The sequence below is a fragment of the Pinus tabuliformis genome, chromosome 5_2, assembly GCF_031772625.1.
Source record: "Pinus tabuliformis cultivar Carrire ecotype Pingquan chromosome 5_2, CPIR1, whole genome shotgun sequence".
In the NCBI taxonomy this organism is placed as follows: domain Eukaryota; kingdom Viridiplantae; phylum Streptophyta; class Pinopsida; order Pinales; family Pinaceae; genus Pinus; species Pinus tabuliformis.
In genome coordinates this window covers 526,362,543-526,383,506 of record NC_142306.1, presented here as the reverse complement: position 1 = coordinate 526,383,506, position 20,964 = coordinate 526,362,543, and the positions used below count along the sequence as shown (strand labels likewise).

Here is a 20,964-nt window from a genome sequence, read left to right as displayed (position 1 = left end):
AGATTGCCTAATTCTAAATTCAAAGACTTGAAATGGAATCTTATATTTAAAAATATTTATATATTACAGAATCTTCCTCACCTTATTTTAAGTTTTATAATTTCAAAAATTGAAAATTCTAGCTGGCGTAGAGCTGTAATCTACTTTACCAATGACAATGACAATTATGAGTGGACCACACGATATTACTCGTCGAAAATAATATGCGCCCAATACGTCAAACGCAATCTATTTTTCAAATATAAAAGTTTACTTCAGTCATTAACTACGTTACCAAGTGCGAGGATGTGATTTCTTTGTGCATTCCACTTCCTCCCTCTGTTCCTTTTGCGGCTAAGCGTTCAACACATTCCTCCCTCGTTTCCTTTTGCGGCTTATCAGAGTCACGGAGAAACTGTATTCAGGTTCCTTGATTCTATATTTTAACTGAAAATTCTGATCGAAAACAGTTTTCAATTATGTATAATTTTGTATTATCAAACTTTCTCATTTAACTATTTTCAAATATATCTATATATATATATATATAAAATCAATCTTATCTGATCAAACCTCTCTACCTAATCATTAGACCATATCCACCCCAGTAACCATCATTCCACTTTACTTTTCCCTAACATCTGAATGGAAAAAACAGTCCCCTCCGCCTTGCAAGCAAGACACCTGGTTGGATTAGAGAGTTGATGATTCTGATTTTCCATTTGGTAATTGGTCCTCACTAATCTTCATTAATCAGGCAGGAGAGTTCAAAATGGAAGATTTGCGGAGCAAAACCTATCCGTATAGATATTCATTTCAACCGTGTTCGTCCTCGTATTCTCAGGCAGCAGCGTGTCTTCCTCATTATCATGGTAATATTAATACTAATGAAGGTGTTCAGATCCAAACACCAACCAAACCAGTGAAGTTTGCTGAACCCGGAGCTTGTATTGATGACGATGCTGTGGCACTAATATTTGAAGACCTCTGCACCAAAAGGCCACATGATTACGGCCCGCTCGGAATAGCTTCTATAGGACCGGCGGTGCAGATTCATCAGATTGCTGAGGACAATTCATCACCGGCGGTCGAGCAATATCCGCAGCAATTCGTAGCCAACATTGACGATCTAGTTGAAACCCTAACCTGTAGCTCGCCGGTATCTTCATTGGTGAGTTCTGTAAACCCTATTTTCCCACCGACGCGGAGCCGTCGAACGAAGAAAGCGGCCGCGGGAGGAGGAGGTCATTATAACGAGGCCGTCAAGGAAAGTATTGGGAATGCGCATCTTCACAAACTGGTGGAGAGGCAGAGGCGTGTTGGAATGGTAATTTCAACTTGCAGATTTTTCCTCTGCGATCGGATCGCAGATCGTATATCGCACTGTTCGGGATTTTTCTGGCAAAATCCCAAAAACAAAGAAAATAAACTCCACAGAGTCAATGCTCTCTTTCAACTCCAAAGGATCTTTTTGCACAGGGAAGCTTAAAATTTTTTTACTGAGGAACATTGTATTTCACCACCATAAAATGATTTCTATTCAAAAATATATTGGCTCATACATATTCATCCTCTTTTACTCACAGGATTTACCAAAAAACAACATTCAAACAAAAACAAACTCTGTCTCCTCGTGAGAATATTTATTGTACTGAGTAAAATTCTCATTTACATTCACTGCTGTGAAAACATATTACTTACTCGTGTAAAACCTTATTTTACGCATACTGCTGTAAAAAAACATTACATATGCAACTCCCAAAATCTCATACTCCCCGCACTGCTGTGCATATGCTCACCACACTGCTGTGCATAAACTTCTATTTCATATATCCACACAGAGCACACGAGAGCCCGTTTTGTTACATACAAAATAAACTCAAAAACAATTACATAATATACGAGCTCCATTTTTTTGGATATTACGTTGCGTAAATATTTTTAACACACTGACCAGACCATGCCTTTCTTTAAATGCACCATACCTTCGACATATAAAAAAAATTAAAATTTAAAACTTTCATCTACTTTCTACGGGCATATTAATTATATTATTTTACGGCGGTCAACCAAAATTGAAATTCACTCCACGCAAAGTCATTAATGCAAGCTTGAATGCATGTTGAAGCGATGGACGGTGGATATCGATCAGGCAGATCGAACGATGGAGGAGAATATCGGGAGGCCCTACTTGACTAAAGGATAGCACCCGAGAATGTGAGACTTGCTTACGTAAGGGGAGAGCCACGCGTCTACACCATATTGCATCGGGTTCAAATATACGGAAAATGGCTTTGCCGGAAAGTGGTCCGAGAAATCTCAGGCGGGTTTGCTGAACGGTTTCTGGCGATGTACGTCGTTGAAATTACATATTCAACACGCACTTCCCTTCTTGTCAACCTTCACTGTGTCCTTTGATTGTCTGCGATTGCGATCTTGCGATGCGACCTGATCGCATATCGCAAATCGCATGATTTAAAGGTTGTAAGAGTGGTGGAACATCTTTTCTCTTCTTGCGATGCGATGGTGTGATAAGCCATGCATTAAATTCCAGCAAGATATTTTGAGGCGTGTAATTAATGATATTTATTACTAGGGTTGGTAAATGTAGGTGAAATTTTGAATTTTATTATTTTTTATTTTCATGGAAGTGGGGAAAAGCAACACGTATTGTAAAGATATTTTGTGTTGTTCATTATATATAAAAAAAAAATCCAAGAGTAGAGGGACGAGTGGAGAGTATTAGCAAGAAGAGTTCTTTCTTCTCTGCAATGCACATTAGTGCTGAAGATATAATTTTCTGAGATAGTGGAATCAGATTCTGGAACTGAAATTCCTGTTGTAAATCCCTCTGAGTAGAGGAAGACTATTTTGTAACAGTTTTATCTTTGTTGTTTTCTAAATAAAGATCATGTAGTTAGAACAGAGCGTTGTTTTTTGTGCAAATTTCTTTTATGTTTGAAATTAACAAAAATTTCCAACAATGCGGAGCAACATGAAAGCTCTTTGTTCAACACTGTTATCGCTACTCCCTCAAGAATATAATAAGGTGAGGTTTATCTGTATCTCATGCATATCATAAAAGTATTAAAAAGAAAAGAAAAGGGACAATAGTTATATCTGTGTTTGCCATTTTTGTAGGCCAAACATATCACTATAAGCATTAAGAACGGAAAAAAGTGGGTAATTTTTCTACTTCTGTTTGTAATTTTTGTAGACAAAATGCACATTATCGGACAAACTGCTGGAAGCCGTTAAACACATTCGTCATTTACAAAATAAGTTAATAGAGCTCGAAAAGAAAAGAGATGTGCTAAAATATCCGGCCACTGTTAACCCATTTTCCAACAGCTTCTGTAATTATAAAACCCTGCAAGCTTCGGAGCTTCGATCCTCCAATGTACGGGACAAATTTCAGACTATAAGGGTTAGCAAATTTGGTCCAGGTATTCAAGTCACTGTAAATATTTTCAAGAACCAGATCGACTTCTCTAGTCTTCTAACGGAGTTAGAAGAAGCCGGACTTGAAGTTGTGAATGCTACGGTTACTGCTATAAATGATAGGGTCTTTTATAGCATTCACTCGAAGGTAATCTTTTATTGTGTGTAAACCCTCAAGCTGCAATGCTTTTCTTCAAGTATTCTAATGTTTCTATTTTAACCCTGCAGCTGTTAGATTTTCGCCACTTCAATAGCGCTTTCCTTCACAGGAGAATTGGCCAACTGATCGATGGAAACCTTCCAAAATGTTCAATGACAGAGTAATATATAGTTCACCTTTCTTCTGGCTACCTATTTCTTTAAAATGGTTCTGACATCGCCAACAAAGCTCTCTGCTACTAGGTGTAAATTCAAAAACAGACTTTACTTAAGTTCAATTTATTAAACTTAAACAATTTGTCTAAATAAGTTTAAGCACTTTTTCCTCTATATGGGAGGACAAACATGTGTGTCACTTGAGTTCAGGTTGTCATTTTCTTTTCACTTTTCAGTGTTATTGCTCTTATCTTCCTAATGAAGTGCACACATAAAACTTCTGCACTTCACATAAAAATAAAACTTCTGCACTTCACATAAAACTTCTGGTATGTCAGAGCGTTGTTCCCATTGTAAATCATGGAGAGCAAAGCAATTTTTACAAATCCTTTTGTTTAATGTTTATCATGTCAGGAAAACCGTGTACCCTTGAAACTTTAGTATTATAGAAGTTCCTTATCCGGAAAGACAATTGTATATGCAAATGTTTATTTCGCTAGATTTTCTTGAAAAAATTTCCGCTTTTTAATAGTCAAATAAGTTGTAATTGATTTTTGTTTATCAATTTTGCAATTTAGAAAATGTGTTTTTTTGGGACATAAGTTTGTTTTTTTTAGGTTTTACAGTAAAGTTTAAATATTATTTAGGTGTTTGTGGAAGTATTTTGCTGGAAGATATTTATTAATAATTAATTTTTTATATTATTTTTTATTTACTTTAATTTAAATCTTTAGAGATATAAAAGAAAAATTAGTGTAAATCTTGAGAGGATATTTGAGATATTTGATTTCTTAAATAGTTTAGTTAACGTGAATTTATGTTAGTTCTTAATAATATTATTTATATTATATAAATTTCACATCTCGATATTATTTATATTATATTAATTTAATCTCTATAAAATATCCACAAAATATTTTTAGTACTAATGAAAATAGAGAGTTTATATATATCCCAAAAGTATTTATAACCCTTTTTATTTTAAATTTATTTAAGAAAATGTTATAAACTTCAATTAAAATAAAATATTTTGATCCTGAATTGAGTTATGATTTTTGGGCATGTGGTATTGATAATCCATGGTACTGGCCTATGCTATTATAAAACACCATATTTACAAGTTAATAACATCCATGAGAATGTAGTGGTGAATATGTATGGTTAAGAATCATGTTATATTGTAACTTTTTTGTAGGTGGTAAAGTGAGTGTGAATATACATGATTAACAATCTTGTTATATTGTAAGTTTATTGAAAGTGGTAATGTTGCCATGAATATGCATGGTTAAAATTCTTGATATATTAATGTTAAGATTTTATTTTCTTATTAATTAAATTTAAATATGGTTATAGAATCATTATTTTAATTTATATTGTGAAATAGATCTTAATTTATAGCTATTATGTAACGCCCCTAGGTAACATAAATTATTGTTAGTTATTTATTTTTGTTTTTATAAATTGCGTGAGACCATGAGTAAGTGGGCTTGGGAAGCCTAGTGGACTTTGTGAATTATTTAATTTTACATAAATGTTATGTGAATTTTTTTTATTGGAGTTCAGGAGGGTTGACGTGAAATGAATTCTAAGTGTTAGACAATTATGATAGTTGTCATTCTCTACCAGAATAAAAGAGAAATATCTGAGAGGGGTTTTGCTTTCTTGGAGTCCTTGGGGACATAAAAGAAAGAAGTAGTCTGTGAAGTTGGAAAGATGTTGCCTAGAGGTAATCTTGAACTGGACCTGGGCTAGTGGAAAACCTTGAACATATATAGAATGAGATGGTATTAGACTGGATGGTGGTCCTGATGTCTATTATTGGATTTTGATGAGACTGTGCATATTTCTCTAAAGTGGAAGCTCGAGGACTAGAAGTGGATGTAATTACCCTTCCCATGGTCAGGAGGATCAACTCAGCACTGTTGAATTCTTGGAAGACTATGAATCAGATAAGTGTTTACTAGTAAATTTGTATACTTGTATGTATTCTTTAAGTAAAATTAGTTGGTTTAATTAATCTTATTCATTTTGTTATAGTGTCAGAAATGAATATGTGGAAAGAAAAGAAACAATGTAATTGCACAGTAGTGGATTTATGTAAATTTTACCCCTTTATGTTAATATGACAGATTTGCAAACTGTAAAAACAATATGTGAAGGAGTCATTGGAAAGTTACAAAAATTATTGCATGCATATACATTGCTCCTTTGTTTATAATTAGTGAACATAATGAAAGTTACATAAATTATTTCATGTGTACATAGTGTTCTTTTTTTATATTTAATGAACATAATGAGTATATTTTTGATTGTATGTTATCCCTGAGACTAATCCATAACCGAACAATAGGAGTGGGGACCTCAGAGGTAATCGAGATTAGCCCCATTTTTATGACTGACCTGAGAGAAGGCTGGAAATTTATAAGGAAGCAACTAGGCCAGGGGGAAACAAAGAAAAAAAACCATTATTACGATTTTTCCTAAGGAATAACCATTTACATAATCTCTGTGTTAGATTTCTTTTAATATTTTTCTTATAAGGAATATTTATTAAGGGTTGTTGGTGGTCCTGGAGAGGGTTGAGACCTGGCCACGGTAGAGGAACCAAAAGCCAAGTTCAGTCCCCCTCTGCAGCTAGGGAGTGCAACTATTAACCAAACTTGACAATAAAATCAGGTGGAAAAATACCTGTAACCCTATGTATGTAACCAACAAATAGAAACCCAATAGAGAAGATTTAAAAAGATAGGTATTCAAGTTGGAAATGAAATAAAAGAATCCATAATTAAACATGGAATTAACCAAAATCTGCTTGGCAATAATATTTACAATTTCCTAAGAACTGAAGTTCATTGTTTCAGAAATTTCATAGCGAAAACAAAAACTACATCATGCTCGAGCACGAGTCTCGTTGTCTGAGACCATCATCTAGAGGTTGGGCTGCAAGGTTTAATTTATAACTAGAAACATGATGTTATATACATATAACAAAATTAAGTCCATTTCAGTAACATTTTAAGGATTGCATAACTTGAAAAGTAAAATAGAACCCTCACATGGGTCCACTTAATTCATTAATATTTCATAACCGAACCTAAAATAGAGAAACACTAAAAAACCTAATAGAAAATCTGCACGATATGGTCTCTGAGACTCTCCTAGGAAAGAGATTGCGAGGAATATGTCGTGGGTACCTACAAAGAGACAAAATTTGGGGCTTGGTCTCGGGGCCGAAGGGAAGGTACTAGAACATAAACCATTACGTTATTTGGAGACATACCTGGAAAATTCTACTGGGTTCATGGATGAGCCCGAAAACTTAATTTGTGAAGCGAGAGGACTTGCTGGGGGACGAAGTTCAACCTGCCAAGTTCATTCGATAACATTATAAGAAACCTTGAAAAACATTTAGGGTAAACAAACAATTATGGGTTTTCCTTGCAACGAGAATGTTACCTTGGGAATCAACGTTCAACAATTAAAGTCATTCTCGTGTCAAGAGAAACCATTCATTGAAACTTGCCAGAACACCAAAGGGTTGCAATCTAGTTGAAGTCGTGATGGTGTAACCATGCAAGGTAAAAGAGTTGCAAAGTTTAGCCAAGATTTAAATGGACTTAAGTAAACTCCTTCTCGGAAAAGAATGTAAATACCTAAAGATTGTGTTAAGTTATTACCATTGTGTAGGCTAGGTAAATTTAGTGAAGCTCTGGTTGGATCCACCCGGAATCACTGAGTCACTATGCCCAACTTGCAGGTGCGAAATGATGGAGAGAGGAGGATGTCATGGTAGGGGTTAGTTACCATAACCCTTCCTAGGCAAACCTTAGTTGTTAGATCAAGGAGTAAGCCATCAACGACTATGAATAATCCACCCATGCCATTATGGACTGGCAGTTGGCGGTTGGAAGCCCTTCAAGAATGTTCCACTATGCAATGGTCTATATATATAATGATGGTTTAAGGTCGGAGTACCAAAAAAATGGGGTCAACGATGAACGCTATAATCTTTGTAAATATCAACTGTGTAATTAATTAAAACATGAATTACACCTTTGAAATATCTGAACAGGTATACAGATGTGTGGCTTATATTAACACAATTTCTTTTTAAATATATGTGGTTGATCTTATTCACGATAATAGATTTTTTTTATGCTTGGTTAAATTATGTGTTAATTGGTAAGTATGTGACAAGTGGTATCAAAGCCATAGGTTGCAACACTGTGACCTTGTGGGAAATTGAAAATAACCAAAGTGTTCATAATGCATAGAGAGAAAGTGAGGAGTATTTGAAGCAACATGAGGAGGGGAGTTTGAGCCACCCCACCTAGGGGACCCACAGTGGGACCTCAGACCAATCTGGAGATGTGGGTCCAATTAGGGGAAGGAACTACAAATTTGAATGCTATGTTGTTAGATACCATCCAACAGTTGCGAGATGAGATGATGAATTTAAGGGACAATAAAGAGAGATTAAGGTTGGAACAAGAAAGGATCTTGAAAAGTCTCTCAGATAGAAAAAATTAGAGGAATCTAGATCCTAGTATAGATAAGGAAATAGGGAAGAGACACAACGACAACAGAGAGAACATGTAGAAAGTGAAGGAGCTCGAATGGATAATGAGGAAGGGTCTGGTAACACCTCTGGTGATAGGGGGCTAAGAGGTTGAAGATAGAATTGTAGTGGGAATTTAAAAAAATAAAGCCCCCACAGTTTGATGGAGAGGAAAAAGAGGTTGCAGAAGCTTGGCTGGTTAATATGAAAAAGTATTTTCAGATTTACGAGTATAATGATAACTTAAAAGCTGGGCTAGCGATTATCAGTTGCAAGGTAAAGCCACCTTATGGTGGGAGGAAATCAAAACAATGCGTAGCATTGATGAGCAAGAAGTGACTTGGGACATCTTCCAGAAATATTTTAAGGATAAAAATCTAATAGAAAGATTCTATGATGAGAAGGTGAAAGAGCTTCATGATCTAAAATTGGGGCAGCAGTCCATGGATGAGTTTGAAACCAGGTTTACCTCTCTTTTATGTTATTTCCCTTATATACGAGAAGAGAAAGCGAAGGTGCAACGTTTTATAAGCAACCTGTTGTCATACAGGAAGGAGAGGTTGGAGTTTGATAATCCGAAGACAAGGGATGAGACCATTAGGAAAGCTCTTATTTTCTATTAGAAGATGTGGCAAAAAGGAGAAAACAACAAAAGCTGGATGGATAAAAAGGGACAGAAAAGCTTTCTTAATCATAATAAGACTGCCAAGTTTCTTGGTAATAAATATGTAGCCAGGAAGCAATTGGGAGGATGCTCAGGAAAAAGAGAGCAAAAAACTAGATCGACTTATGATTTCAAATAGACAGAAGTACCAAATAAATTAGAATCAGGACAGCCACAAAAGCCGCCCCTGTAGTGTTGGGGTTGTGGGGAACCGCACTATTAAAAAAAATTTCCCTGCCAGGCTAGGATAAAACCAACTGCGAGTGTTCAAGAAGCCTCTACTATGGGAGATGTAGCTAGAAATTTACCAAGAATTAATGCAGCTTTGGAAGATCGTCAAGCAGAGTACTAGCTTGTGATGGTAGAATTTGAAGGTAAGATATCTAGTCATCCTATCTCTATTTTAATTGATCTAGGGGAAAATATTAGTTATGTCAATCTGAAAATAGTTAAGTTATGTCAATTTCCAAGTATTAAGTTTAAAAACTCTTGGTTAGTACAACTAGCCACTGGGGCCAAATGGAAGGTAACCGCCAAGGTGGAAAGTTGTCCTATAGAAATGGGAGGACAACAAATCAAGGTAGATTTAAATGTGTCACCTCTAGGATCTTATGACATGTTGATTGGGATGGATTGGTTGTAGGGGCATTGGACATTGATAAATTGTAAAGATAAAATAATTAATTTCCTCACAGAAGGAAGGAATATACATGAAATTCAGGGTATTAAAAGAAATATTAACTTGCAATCTATTACTGCAAATCAATTGAAGAAATGTGCCCGGGAAGGTTGTCAATTTTTTGTAGTACAAGTGGGTTATACCAACCACAAGGACAAAATGGCGTCTATGGAAAGCATACCTATAGTTCAAAAATTTGTAGATGTATTCCCCGAAGAGATTCTGGGGTTACCACCAAGAAGGAGCATTGACCTTACCAAAGAAATAATTCCTACAACAACCCCAGTGTCAAAAGCCTCGTACTGTATGAGAATCCCTAAGTTAACTGAACTTAATATGCAATTACAAGATCTACTCGATAAGGGATACATTCACCTGAGTGTATCACCCTGGGGAGGACCAGTGTTGTTCGTAAAGAAAACATATTGCACCTTGCGATTATGTATTGATTATAGATAGTTGAATAAATTAACTGTGAAAAATAAGTAGCCTTTGCCAAGAATAGACGATTTGTTTGACCAAGTTAAGGGTGCCTCAGTCTTCTCTATGATTGACCTGTGATCTGGGTATCACCAAATAAAAATTAAGGATGAGGACGTTTGTAAAACAATGTTTAGAACACGTTACAGTTACTATGAGTTTATTATGTTTCCCTTTAAGCTTACAAACACTCCTGCAACCTTCATGAGTTTGATGAATGGAAAATTTCACCCCTATTTAGACAAGTTTGTTCTGATTTTATCCATGATATTATGATATATTCGAAGAACGTAGAGGAGCATAAGGAACATTTGTAAATAGTTCTACAAACTTTAAGAGAAAACCAGCTCTATGTTAAATTCAGTAAATGTGACTTTTTCTAGGAGCACATACAATATTTGGGACATGTAATATCTTTCGAAGGTATTATTGTTGATCGAGAAAAAATCAGAAATGTTGTGGACATTTGGTATTTCATGGGATTAGCTAGGTATTATCATCGTTTCATTGAGGGGTTTTCCAAAATTTCTTACCCCATAACATCACTACCAAAAAAGGGATAATTTTTAAGTGGACAGTTGAATGCAAACGCAGTTTCAAACAATTGAAACACTTATTGACATCAGTGTCGATGTTAAAAGTTATTGATCCAGAGAAGGAGTTTGTAGTATGCATAGATCCAGGTCAAGAAGGAGTGGGAGGAGTCTTAATATAGGAGGGAAAGGTAATAACTTATGAGTCAGTTAAGTTGAAGGATCATGAGCAGTGGTATTCAACTTATGATTTAGAGCTTACTAGAGTAGTACATGCTTTAAGAGTGTGTTGCCATTATTTACTAGGGAAGAAATTTCTATTAATGACAGATCATAGTAGTTTAACCAGTTTCTTCAAACAGATTAATTTGAATGCACAACAAGCCAGGTGGATTGCATTTTTGAGTGAGTTCAATTTTGATACAAGACACCATAAAGGAAAGGAGAACCGAGTAGCAGATGCCTTAAGTAGGAAGTTGCAGTGTGTTTATGAAATTTGGTATCACCGCATTAAATTTGATGTATCTGAAAAACTTAAAGAAATTTCTCTTAAGGACCTAGAGTATGAATTTTTATGGAAGAAAACCAAGCAAATGTAGAACTCTCGTAAGAAATCTGAATATAGTATAAATGGTAAAAATCAATTGACTTACAAAGGAAGGATATATGTTCCTAATCAAATGGTTATTAGGGAGATGTTGTTGGATGAATATCACCGTAGTCCCTATGTTGCTCATCTAGGGTAGAAAGTATTATTCTCTGCCATCAAGAGGGAGTATTTTTGGCCTGGTATGAGGAAATACATCACTAAGTATCTAAATAAATGTTTGGAATGCCATCGAGTAAAAGCTAAGCATCATCAACCTGCAGGCTTGCTTAATCCTCTCCCTATTCTTGAATGGAAATGAGAGATGATTACGCTATATTTTATAACTGGGCTACCCAAAAGAAAAAAACAACATGACTCTATCATGGTGGTGGTAGAAAAATTAAGTAAAAGAGCCCACTTTATTCATGTTAAATCTACCCATAAGATGGTGGAAATTGCAGACATATTTATGAGAGAAATGTTGTGACTACATGGCATGTTGAACGTGGTGATTTCGGACAGGGAAGTGAAGTTCACATCCACATTTTGGAAGGATCATTTTACGGGGATAGGTACACAAATCCAGTTTAGCACCGCATACCATCCTTAGATGGATGGTCAAACCGAATGAGTGAATCAAGTGCTGGAAGACATGTTACAGATGTATGTAATGCAACAACCAACCAAGTGGGAAGAATACCTCCACTTGGTCAAATTTTCCTATAATAATAGTTACCATGAATCATTAAAAATGAGTCCCTATGAGGTACTATATGGAAGAAGATGTAAAACACCTGCTAACTAGAGTAGTCTAGAAGATAAGATGATGTTAGGACCTCACATACTCAAGGAAATGGAGCAAGATGTTAAAAGAGTTTGGAAGAATTTAAAAGCTACCCAAGATAGGCAAAAAATGTATGAGAATAGGAAAAAAACTCATAAAGTGTTGGTGGGGGACCATGTTTACGTACGAATTAAACCCAGGAAAAGTACCTTACAGTGGGGTGGTTGTGCTAAATTGGCAATGCGCTACTGTGGACCTTTCTAGATTTTGGAAAGAATAAGGTCGGTAGCCTAGTAGCTTGGTCTCCCAAGATATGTAAAGGTTCATAATGTCTTCCATGTTTCCCTGTTAAAAAAATGTGTATGACTCCAGACACATTGTTAACTGACAAGACATATAGGTAAGTGATGAATTAAATTTAAAAAAAAATATGTACCCAATGAATTGAGGATATATGAACTAATCACAGCTAATGGTGGTTTGAAAGGTCGAACCAGATGGAGAGCTCTTGGTAGAACCACTGTGTATCCTCGATCATAAAGAAGAAACGTTGTAGAAGTGAGCTGTCACCCAGGTTAAGGTGCAATGGATGCACTTTATCCTAGAGGAGGCCACCTCCGAAGATGAAAATCTTATGCTACAAGCCTATCCTGATTTGTTCTATGGGATAGAAAACACTGAGGATGGTGTTACACCAAGGGGGGAAGATGTAACACCCTCTCGTAACATAAATTGTTGTTAGTTATTTTTTATTTTTTATTTTTTATTAATTACATGAGACAATGAGTAAGTTGGCTTGGGAATCCTAGTGGACTTTGTGAATTATTTAATTTTACATAAATGTTATGTGAACAAAATTTGTTGGAGTTCAAGAGGGATGACCTGTAATGAATTCCAACTGTTAGAAAATTATGATAGTTGCCACTCTCTCCATGGAATAAAAGGGAAATCTCTCAGGAGAGAGGGGTTCTACTTTCATGGAGTCCTAGGGCACATAAAAGAAAGAATTGGTCTGTGAAGATGGCAAGATGTTTCCTAGAGGTAATCTTGAGCTAGACCTGGGCCAGTGGAAAACCTTGAACATACATAGAATGAGATGGTATTAGACTGGACGGTGGTCCTGATTTCTATTGTTAGATTCTGATGAGACTGTGCATACTTCTCTAAAGTGGAAGCTCGGGGACTAGAAGTGGACATAATTCCTGTTCCCATGGTGAGGAGGATCAACTCAGCCCTATTGAATTATTGTAAGAATGTGAATCAGATAAGTGATTACTAGTAAATTTGTATACTTGTCTGTATTATGTTAGTAAAAGTAGTTGGTTTAATTAATCTTATTCATTCTCTGATATTGTCATAAATGAATATGTGAAAAGAAAACAAACCCTATAATTGCACAATAGTGGATTTATGTAAACTTTACCCATTTATGTTAATATGACAGGTTTTCAAACTATAAAAATATTACGTGAAGGAGTCATTGGAATGTTACGGAAAATATTTCATGCATATACAATACTCCTTTGCTTATATTTAGTGAACAAAATGAAATTTATAGAAATTATTTCATGCGTACACAATGTTATTTTGTTTATATTTAATGAACTAATTGAGTAATATTTGTGACTGCATGTTATCCTTGAGACTAAGCCATACTGGACAACGGGAGTGGGGACCTGAGAGGTAATCGAGATTAGCCCCCTTTTTACGACTAACCTGAAAGAAGGCTGGAAATTTAACAGGAAATGACGAAGCCAGGGGGAAATAAAGAAAAAGAAACCACTATTACTAATTTTCCTAAGGAATAACCACTTATATAATCTCTGTGTTATATTTCTAATAATATTTCGGTTATAAGGAATATTTATTAAGGGTTTGTGGTGGTCCTAGAGAGGGTTGAGACCTAAATACTGTAGAGGAACGTACAATCAAGTCTAGTCCCCCTATGGAACCACTGAGTGTAACTATTAACCAGACTTGACAATAAAATCAGGTGGAAAAATAACTGTAACCCTATGTACGTAATGAAGAAAAATAAACCTAGTACAAAACATTTAAAAAGACAGGTATTTAAGTTGGAAATGAAATACAAAAATCCAAAATTAAACATGGAATTAACCTAAATCTGCTTGGCAATAATATTTACAATTTCCTAATAACTGAAGTTCATTGTTTCAGAAATTTCATAGCGAAAAGACAAACTACATCATCCTCGAGCACTAGTCTCGCTAGCTAAGACCCTCATCCATAGGTTGGGCCACAAGGTTTAATTTATAACAAGAAACATGATGTTATATACATATAACAAAATTAATTCCATTACAATAACAGTTTAAGGACTATATAACTTGAAAACAAAACTGGAACCCTCACACGGGTTTGCTTAATTCATTAATATTTCAGAACCGACCCTAAAACAGACAAACAAGAAAAACCCTAATAGAAAATCTACAGGGTCTGGTCTGTTAGAGTCCACTAGGAAAGAGTCATTGTGAGGAATCTATCGTGGGTACCTACAAAGAGACAAAATTTGGGGCTTAGTCTCGGAGGCCAAAGGGAATGTACCACAACATAAGCCATTACGTTATTTGGAGATATACCTAGAAAATTTTGTTGGGTTCATGTGTGAGCCCAAAAAATTAATTCGTGAAGTCAAAGGACCTGGTGGGGGATAGAGTTCAACCTGCCAATTTCATTCAATAAAATTTGAAGAAACCCTGAAAAACATTTAGGGTAAACAAACAATTATGGGTTTTCCTTGTAATGGGAGTGTTACCTTGGGAACTGACATTCGATGATTAAATTCATTATCATGCCAAGAGAAACCCTTCATTGAACATTGCTGGAATGCCAAAGGGTTGCAATCTGGTTGAAGCCATGATGGTGTAAACCTGCAAGGTAAAAGAGTTGCAGATTTTAGCTAATATTTAAAGGGACTTATGTAAACTCCTTCTGGGAAAGGAATGTAAATACCTGAAGACTGTGCTAAGTGATTACCTGTGTGTAGGTTGGGTAAATTTAGTGAACATCTAGTTGGATCTGTCCGAAATCGCTGAGTCACTCTGCCTAACTTGCAGGTGCAAAATGGTGGAGAGAGGAGGCATTCAGGGTAGGGGTTAGTTACCCTAACCCTTCCCAGGAAAACCTCAGCCGTCATATCGAGGAGAAATCCATCAATGACTATGACTAATCCATGTGTGTCATTATGGACTGGCAGTTTCCAGTTGGAAGCCCTTATAGAATTTTCCATTGTGTAATGGTCTATATATATAATGACAGGTTAAGGTCGGAGTACCAGAAAAACAAGGTCACCAATGAACTTAATAATATTTGTAAATATCAACTGTATAATTAATTAAAACATGACTTACACCTTTGTAATATCTGAACAAGTATTACCGATGTGTTACTTAGGTTAACACATTTTCTTTTTAAATATATGAGGTTGATCTTATTCACGATAATATAAAAATAAATTTATGCTTGGTTAAAGTATGCGTCAAGTGGTAAGTATGTGACATATTATTTATATATTATACATTTTAATGAAATATATACAATATAATAAATTAGATTTTTATTATTTTTATTACTTTTAACTTTTTATTATTTTTTAATTGAGTCGACATGTAAATGTTTACAAACATTTACATCACTACATCACCCTCTGAACTAAAATGGAGAACACCTTTGGATCCAATAAAATAAAAAATATGTTTATTAAAAAATAATATTATTTCTAGTTAATTATTTTTTCTATAGAAACTTATTATAAGAAAGTATTACTCTCACCCAATTTCTTTTGTACTATATATTTATGAAAACTTGAAGTTATATATCAGATTAATTTTTATGTATTATTTACCAATAATATATTTATTGGAGTGTTGCACTAGTTATTCATCATCGCGTTTTCAATTTTTTTAATTGTACTTGACTTTTATATATATATATATATATATATATATATATATATATATATAATACAACATAATATGGGAGATTTTTTTTTCCGCAGTTAAGATTAAGAATTTTATATTGATTTAAAAAATAAGTATATAGCTATTTTTATAGGCCATTGGTTTAGAACAAGTTTTTCATTTAAACAAAAAGAAAAATAATAAAAGTGCCTTACAAAAAATTGACAGTCATAACAAGAATAGTGCCACAACATGAAACCACATAAGACCTAGTTCACTTGATCACATCTTCCTAAGGAAGAGTCCACATAGATTGGTGGAGGATGATCATTGTCGTTTTTAGATGGGGTGAGAGTAACATCTTCCATCGTCTTGGAAAACAAAAAAACCTTGTTGTCTAACTTTTCAATTGATCCATAAGAACCCTTCCCATGAAATTTTTTATAAGCTAATAAAAATGAAAAATTGAAAGTATTTATAAGCTAATAAAAATGAAAAGTTTACATGTATTTAGAGACCATGTTGAAGTGCCACTCTCTAGGATATAATTCCTTATGCCCCTATCATCTTGATAATTTGGAGTGAATTTATGGCTATAACGAATGTCCGGCTCAACCACTAAAATAATTCTACAAATTTCTTTTAGAATTTCCCCCGTGAAATGAGCCATGAAGCAATGAGCATAAACATGAACTTGAGGCTAAAGGGACAAAGGATGACGTTCCTTAAAATGGACCACAAGCGTGGATTTTTCCCTTCTTTCTCTTCTTCAACCAAAAGAGACCCTACGATGCACCATTCTTGAATGGGAAAATGAGTAGATGAAACAAAAACTATAACTAGGAAAGGAGACTAAGTAGGGAGAGTGAAAAGTACAATAGGCGGAAAGCCAACTTAAATTAAGGAATCAACTCTAGCTTCTCTAGTCTCGCAAGCTTCTTGATAAAACTTCACTATAAAGGAAAGAAATGCAAGGACCTACAATACCATCCTGTTGAATGAGAGGGATTAAGTAGAAATAATGAAAACTAGTCAAAAAAACCAGAAGGATGTGAAGTGATGGGAAGAAAAACTAAAACCAATAAAATAGAGCTATAGGCTTAGCAAAAAAATGAAAAACTTACACAAGATTCAACGGGAGCTCAAACCTCATTCTAATGAATGTGAATATATGAATCACCACTTTTAAGGAAAGAACCAAAATTAAACTAAGATTAGGGAGATTTTTCTTTAAACTTCATATTAAATTGGTGACCCAACACTCTCGATGATGGTTGAAACCAAAAAAAACACCACAAAAAAATTCAAAGAGGATAAACACTCAAAAGACAACAAATTAATGCAAGGATCACAAACAACCCGTCATACCAAAGCTTCAGGTGAGCAATAGACTAATCTATACATCCATCCTAGATTTATGGTTCCCGACAACCTTCAATCATGATTCTCCTTAATCTCCACAAATTTCACCATAATTATGTGTGATGTAAGCTTGAAGGTAAAGTTTTAGTCTAAATCTCCTTCTATATCCTTTAACACGTTAACATCCAACTTCCATGATGGATTACGCGTCCCACGAACTCACCTCATGCATAGCCATTGAAATGGCTCCCTTCATTTCATGTAGAATGCCATGTAGAGGGTGTACTATCTCACCCTACTAATACTTTCTACTATATACAGGAAATGGTATAGATCTCAACTTTGGACACCCTCTTTGTGGATTATGGATTTATTTGACAAATTTGTTAGTATAACTTTGTACTTTTCTTTTAGAGTGATTGGAATATTTGTTTAGAGATTTTCTTCATTTAACAAGAAAGTAGGGGTACTGTGTACTTTTTATAATCTATAACATTGAATTGCAGCATTACATATTACATATTAGATCACTCAAAACTTGATAAAAGACTACATTTTATAAATTTGATGACATGTTAAGGTGATAAACGTGTCCTTAATGATTTTGTAGTGCACCTTAATCTGCCAATTCTAGAGTGATATTATCACTCAAAACTTGATAAAAAACTACATTTTATAAATTTTATGACAAGTTAAGATAGATAAAAGTGTCCTTAATGATTTTGTAGTGCACCTATTATAAGGGATATAAGATATAATAGTAAAGAAATATAAGAAATAATATTGAATTATTTGATCTTAATGGTCTATTTTATAAAATTAATTGTAATACGTTAGTTTGCTTTTTTACTTCTGGTTAATACTTTTATCACACAAATAATATATTATTGAATGTGATGTTTGGAGTAAATGGTATATCGCGGTTGTTTGATATTTTATTTCTCATTTGTAAAAATAAATATTTTCTATATTAAATATGAATATTTTAAATATATTTAGTATATTTTTTGAGTAAATATATAATTAGATACTTATATATATTATGAGTGGATCTAATGGTTAAGAGCATTTCCCTCCTAAGAGGTCATGGGTTCAAAACCAAAGTGGGGTAGAGTATGTATGTCTTCATAGATTAGCATTCAAATCGTTGCGCGGAGGTGGGTCACTTGTCCCATAAACAATGGAGTCTCATACACGAATTTGGTGTCGGCTTGGTTGTGACCTCAAAATTGGATAATAATAATAATTACTATTATTATATACAATTTGAAATGGTTGTCAATTTATGCTATTACTTATTTTTTTCGCATTATATTAAAATCCATGTTAAATTAAATAACCATGACATATATTTCAAGTAACTATAGAAAAAATTATAATTTAATAATTACATTAAAATAATATATTTAAGTGGAACACAGAGGACCTCCCCACTCAGGCACAGGAACATAGTATTTGGGACAACTGGCAATTACGAATCCCACAAGCTCAAAATGATCACAACAAAGCAACCATTATCAACAAGCAACCCTCACAATGGAATCCCCCTCCCACAACTATGATCAAACTAAACTTTGATGGGGCCTCGAAAGGCAACCCAGGCAAAGCAGGACATGGAGGAATATTTTGAAATCATGAAGGACAACCTCTTCTATTCTATTTTGGTTCAATTGGATGGGACACAAATAACTCAGCAGAATTGGAAGGATTATGGCAAGGTATGAATTTAGCGCATCAACATAACTTCCATCCTCTTATAATAGAAGGGGACTCTCAAATCCTCATAAACATGGTTACCCAAATACAAATGGGAACCCCGGTCTTGAGAGTCACCACCAACTGGAGACTAGCAACTCGGCTCGAACTAATAGAGCAATGGATGAAAAATAGAAGAGCCACCACTTTCATTCACATCAAGAGAGAGAACAACAAGGTTGCAAATCTTCTGACAAAAATAGGAGTTGAACATGCTCAGGTACTCCAATTCGGAGTAATCAACATTTTAAATGATCAAACTCAAATACAAGCATGCACTGACTTGGTCCACAAGGAAGCACAACTCTTGGATGCGGGTGCACATAACAAATATTAAGTTGGAGGCAGAACAGGACGGCAAGTGGCCCTGCCACATGGCCTTGCATAACCCTACACTCCAATCTATAAAATGTATTAACACTGGCCATAAATGGCATTTAAGCTGGTGCTGTCTTCAACCCGCCTGCATCTACCTACCTCAGCTTAGCTCAATGGTGACCTTCGGTGAAATTAACTCCACCGCCCCCGTCTCTTATCCCCTGCCTGTACAATGCCAATGTCCTTAGGAAGCAGCAGCACCAAGCTCTCACACTGCTACAGGTAGGCGTTGCATCATCCTTTGCTTCACTGATCTTGGCTCGGGAATTCACTTTGCTCAAAGCCTGATTTGCAATCTCATCTTCCACTCGGTGTCTGTAGCTAATCCTTCCTCTGTGCCAACCTCTTAACCTTTTGTGCCCTCTCATCACTCTGAGCCGTCTACCTGCAGACATTCTCCTACCCCTGGTATCAATATGCCCAGAACTCGCCATAGAATGTGTAGTCGCAGAGGCTGCAGTAGAGGTAGATCTCCTCGCTCTCCTCCGGTTACAGCCTTTGAAACCACCTCCTTTTCGGATCATCTGACTTCAGGCCACTACCCAAATACTCATAGTGGCAGAGGCCACTCACGGCCTCTCCGCCTCCATCCGATGCACTCTGCTTCGCCACCCAGTGGAATTCCCTCCAATCCATAACTACCCCTCTAGTCAACCCAATTCTTCTACTACTGTTCCTTGAACCAGCCCATCATAATTGCCACCATCTCTATTACCTTTCATAAGGAGGTGCAAGCCACAAAAGGTGGATGCCACTCAAGCACGAAGCCTGCAAGAGCCAATGGGGGCACACATTCCATCACCTCCAACAAGGAGGAGCAGGCCACAGAAGGTGGATGCCATACCAGCGCGGCGCCAACTACAGTTAAGGAGAGCACACATTGCGCACGACGGAAGTAGGACTATCACCACAGAGGGTGGATGCCATACCAGGACCATCAAGCTGATGAAGACATGGATCATTATAGATGTTTTGTTGTGGAGGAACACGAGGTGCAACATGAAGAGGACATGAGGGCTTCACAAAAGGAAAAAGATGACATGGATGAATACAGGTGCTTCGTTGTTGAGGTACACCCGTCGCCTCTGCACAACACCTGATTCGCCAGCATGAGGAACATCCATTGCCTCCACATCACACCTGATCACCCACACAACTTGCCATGTGTCTACGAGTCTCAGGTTCTAGGAATTAGGATATATGTTTTTTATGGATTTTTTTAGGAAAATTGTTGTCATCTGGTTACTTGGATGATTTCTTTTTATGTCTTCAGAAAAAATGGTTAAATAATACGCATAATCGTTGGTTTCCCCTGCGTGGGAAGCGAGATAACTCATGCAATCTTATTTTTGAACTGGACTGGTTTCCCATTATGGGTAGTCCAAACTCTGTTTTGCTGGTTGTTGCCCTAAACTATGGCATGGATATGCAAAGGCTGAAGCCTCAGTGTACCATTATTTTACAGTAATAGAATTTAGCATAATTTAGAAAAAAAATGAATATATTTAAAATATAATCATGTTAAAA

The 20,964-nt window shown here is 35.6% G+C and overlaps 1 protein-coding gene across 1 annotated transcript; it reads left to right on the top strand.

Moving 5' to 3' along the window:
* The first annotated feature begins 637 nt into the window (after positions 1–637).
* LOC149160030 (uncharacterized) lies at positions 638–4,029 on the top strand. Its single transcript, XM_089434491.1, has 5 exons — positions 638–1,462; positions 2,217–2,302; positions 2,971–3,028; positions 3,197–3,568; positions 3,649–4,029. Exons 1-5 carry the CDS (start codon positions 752–754, stop codon positions 3,742–3,744), a joined length of 1,323 nt encoding a protein of 440 aa, XP_089290617.1. The 5' UTR covers positions 638–751; the 3' UTR covers positions 3,745–4,029.
* The last annotated feature ends 16,935 nt before the right edge of the window (positions 4,030–20,964 follow it).

What these genes read in the sequence shown, in the direction of transcription:
- LOC149160030 (XM_089434491.1), top strand. Translation starts at nt 752, where the DNA reads ATGGAAGATTTGCGGAGCAAAACCTATCCGTATAGATATTCATTTCAA. An exon ending in AGTGGTCCGAGAAATCTCAG is followed by an intron (nt 2,303 to 2,970) that starts GCGGGTTTGCTG and finishes AACAATGCGGAG; the next exon opens with CAACATGAAAGCTCTTTGTT. An exon ending in TCCCTCAAGAATATAATAAG is followed by an intron (nt 3,029 to 3,196) that starts GTGAGGTTTATC and finishes TAATTTTTGTAG; the next exon opens with ACAAAATGCACATTATCGGA.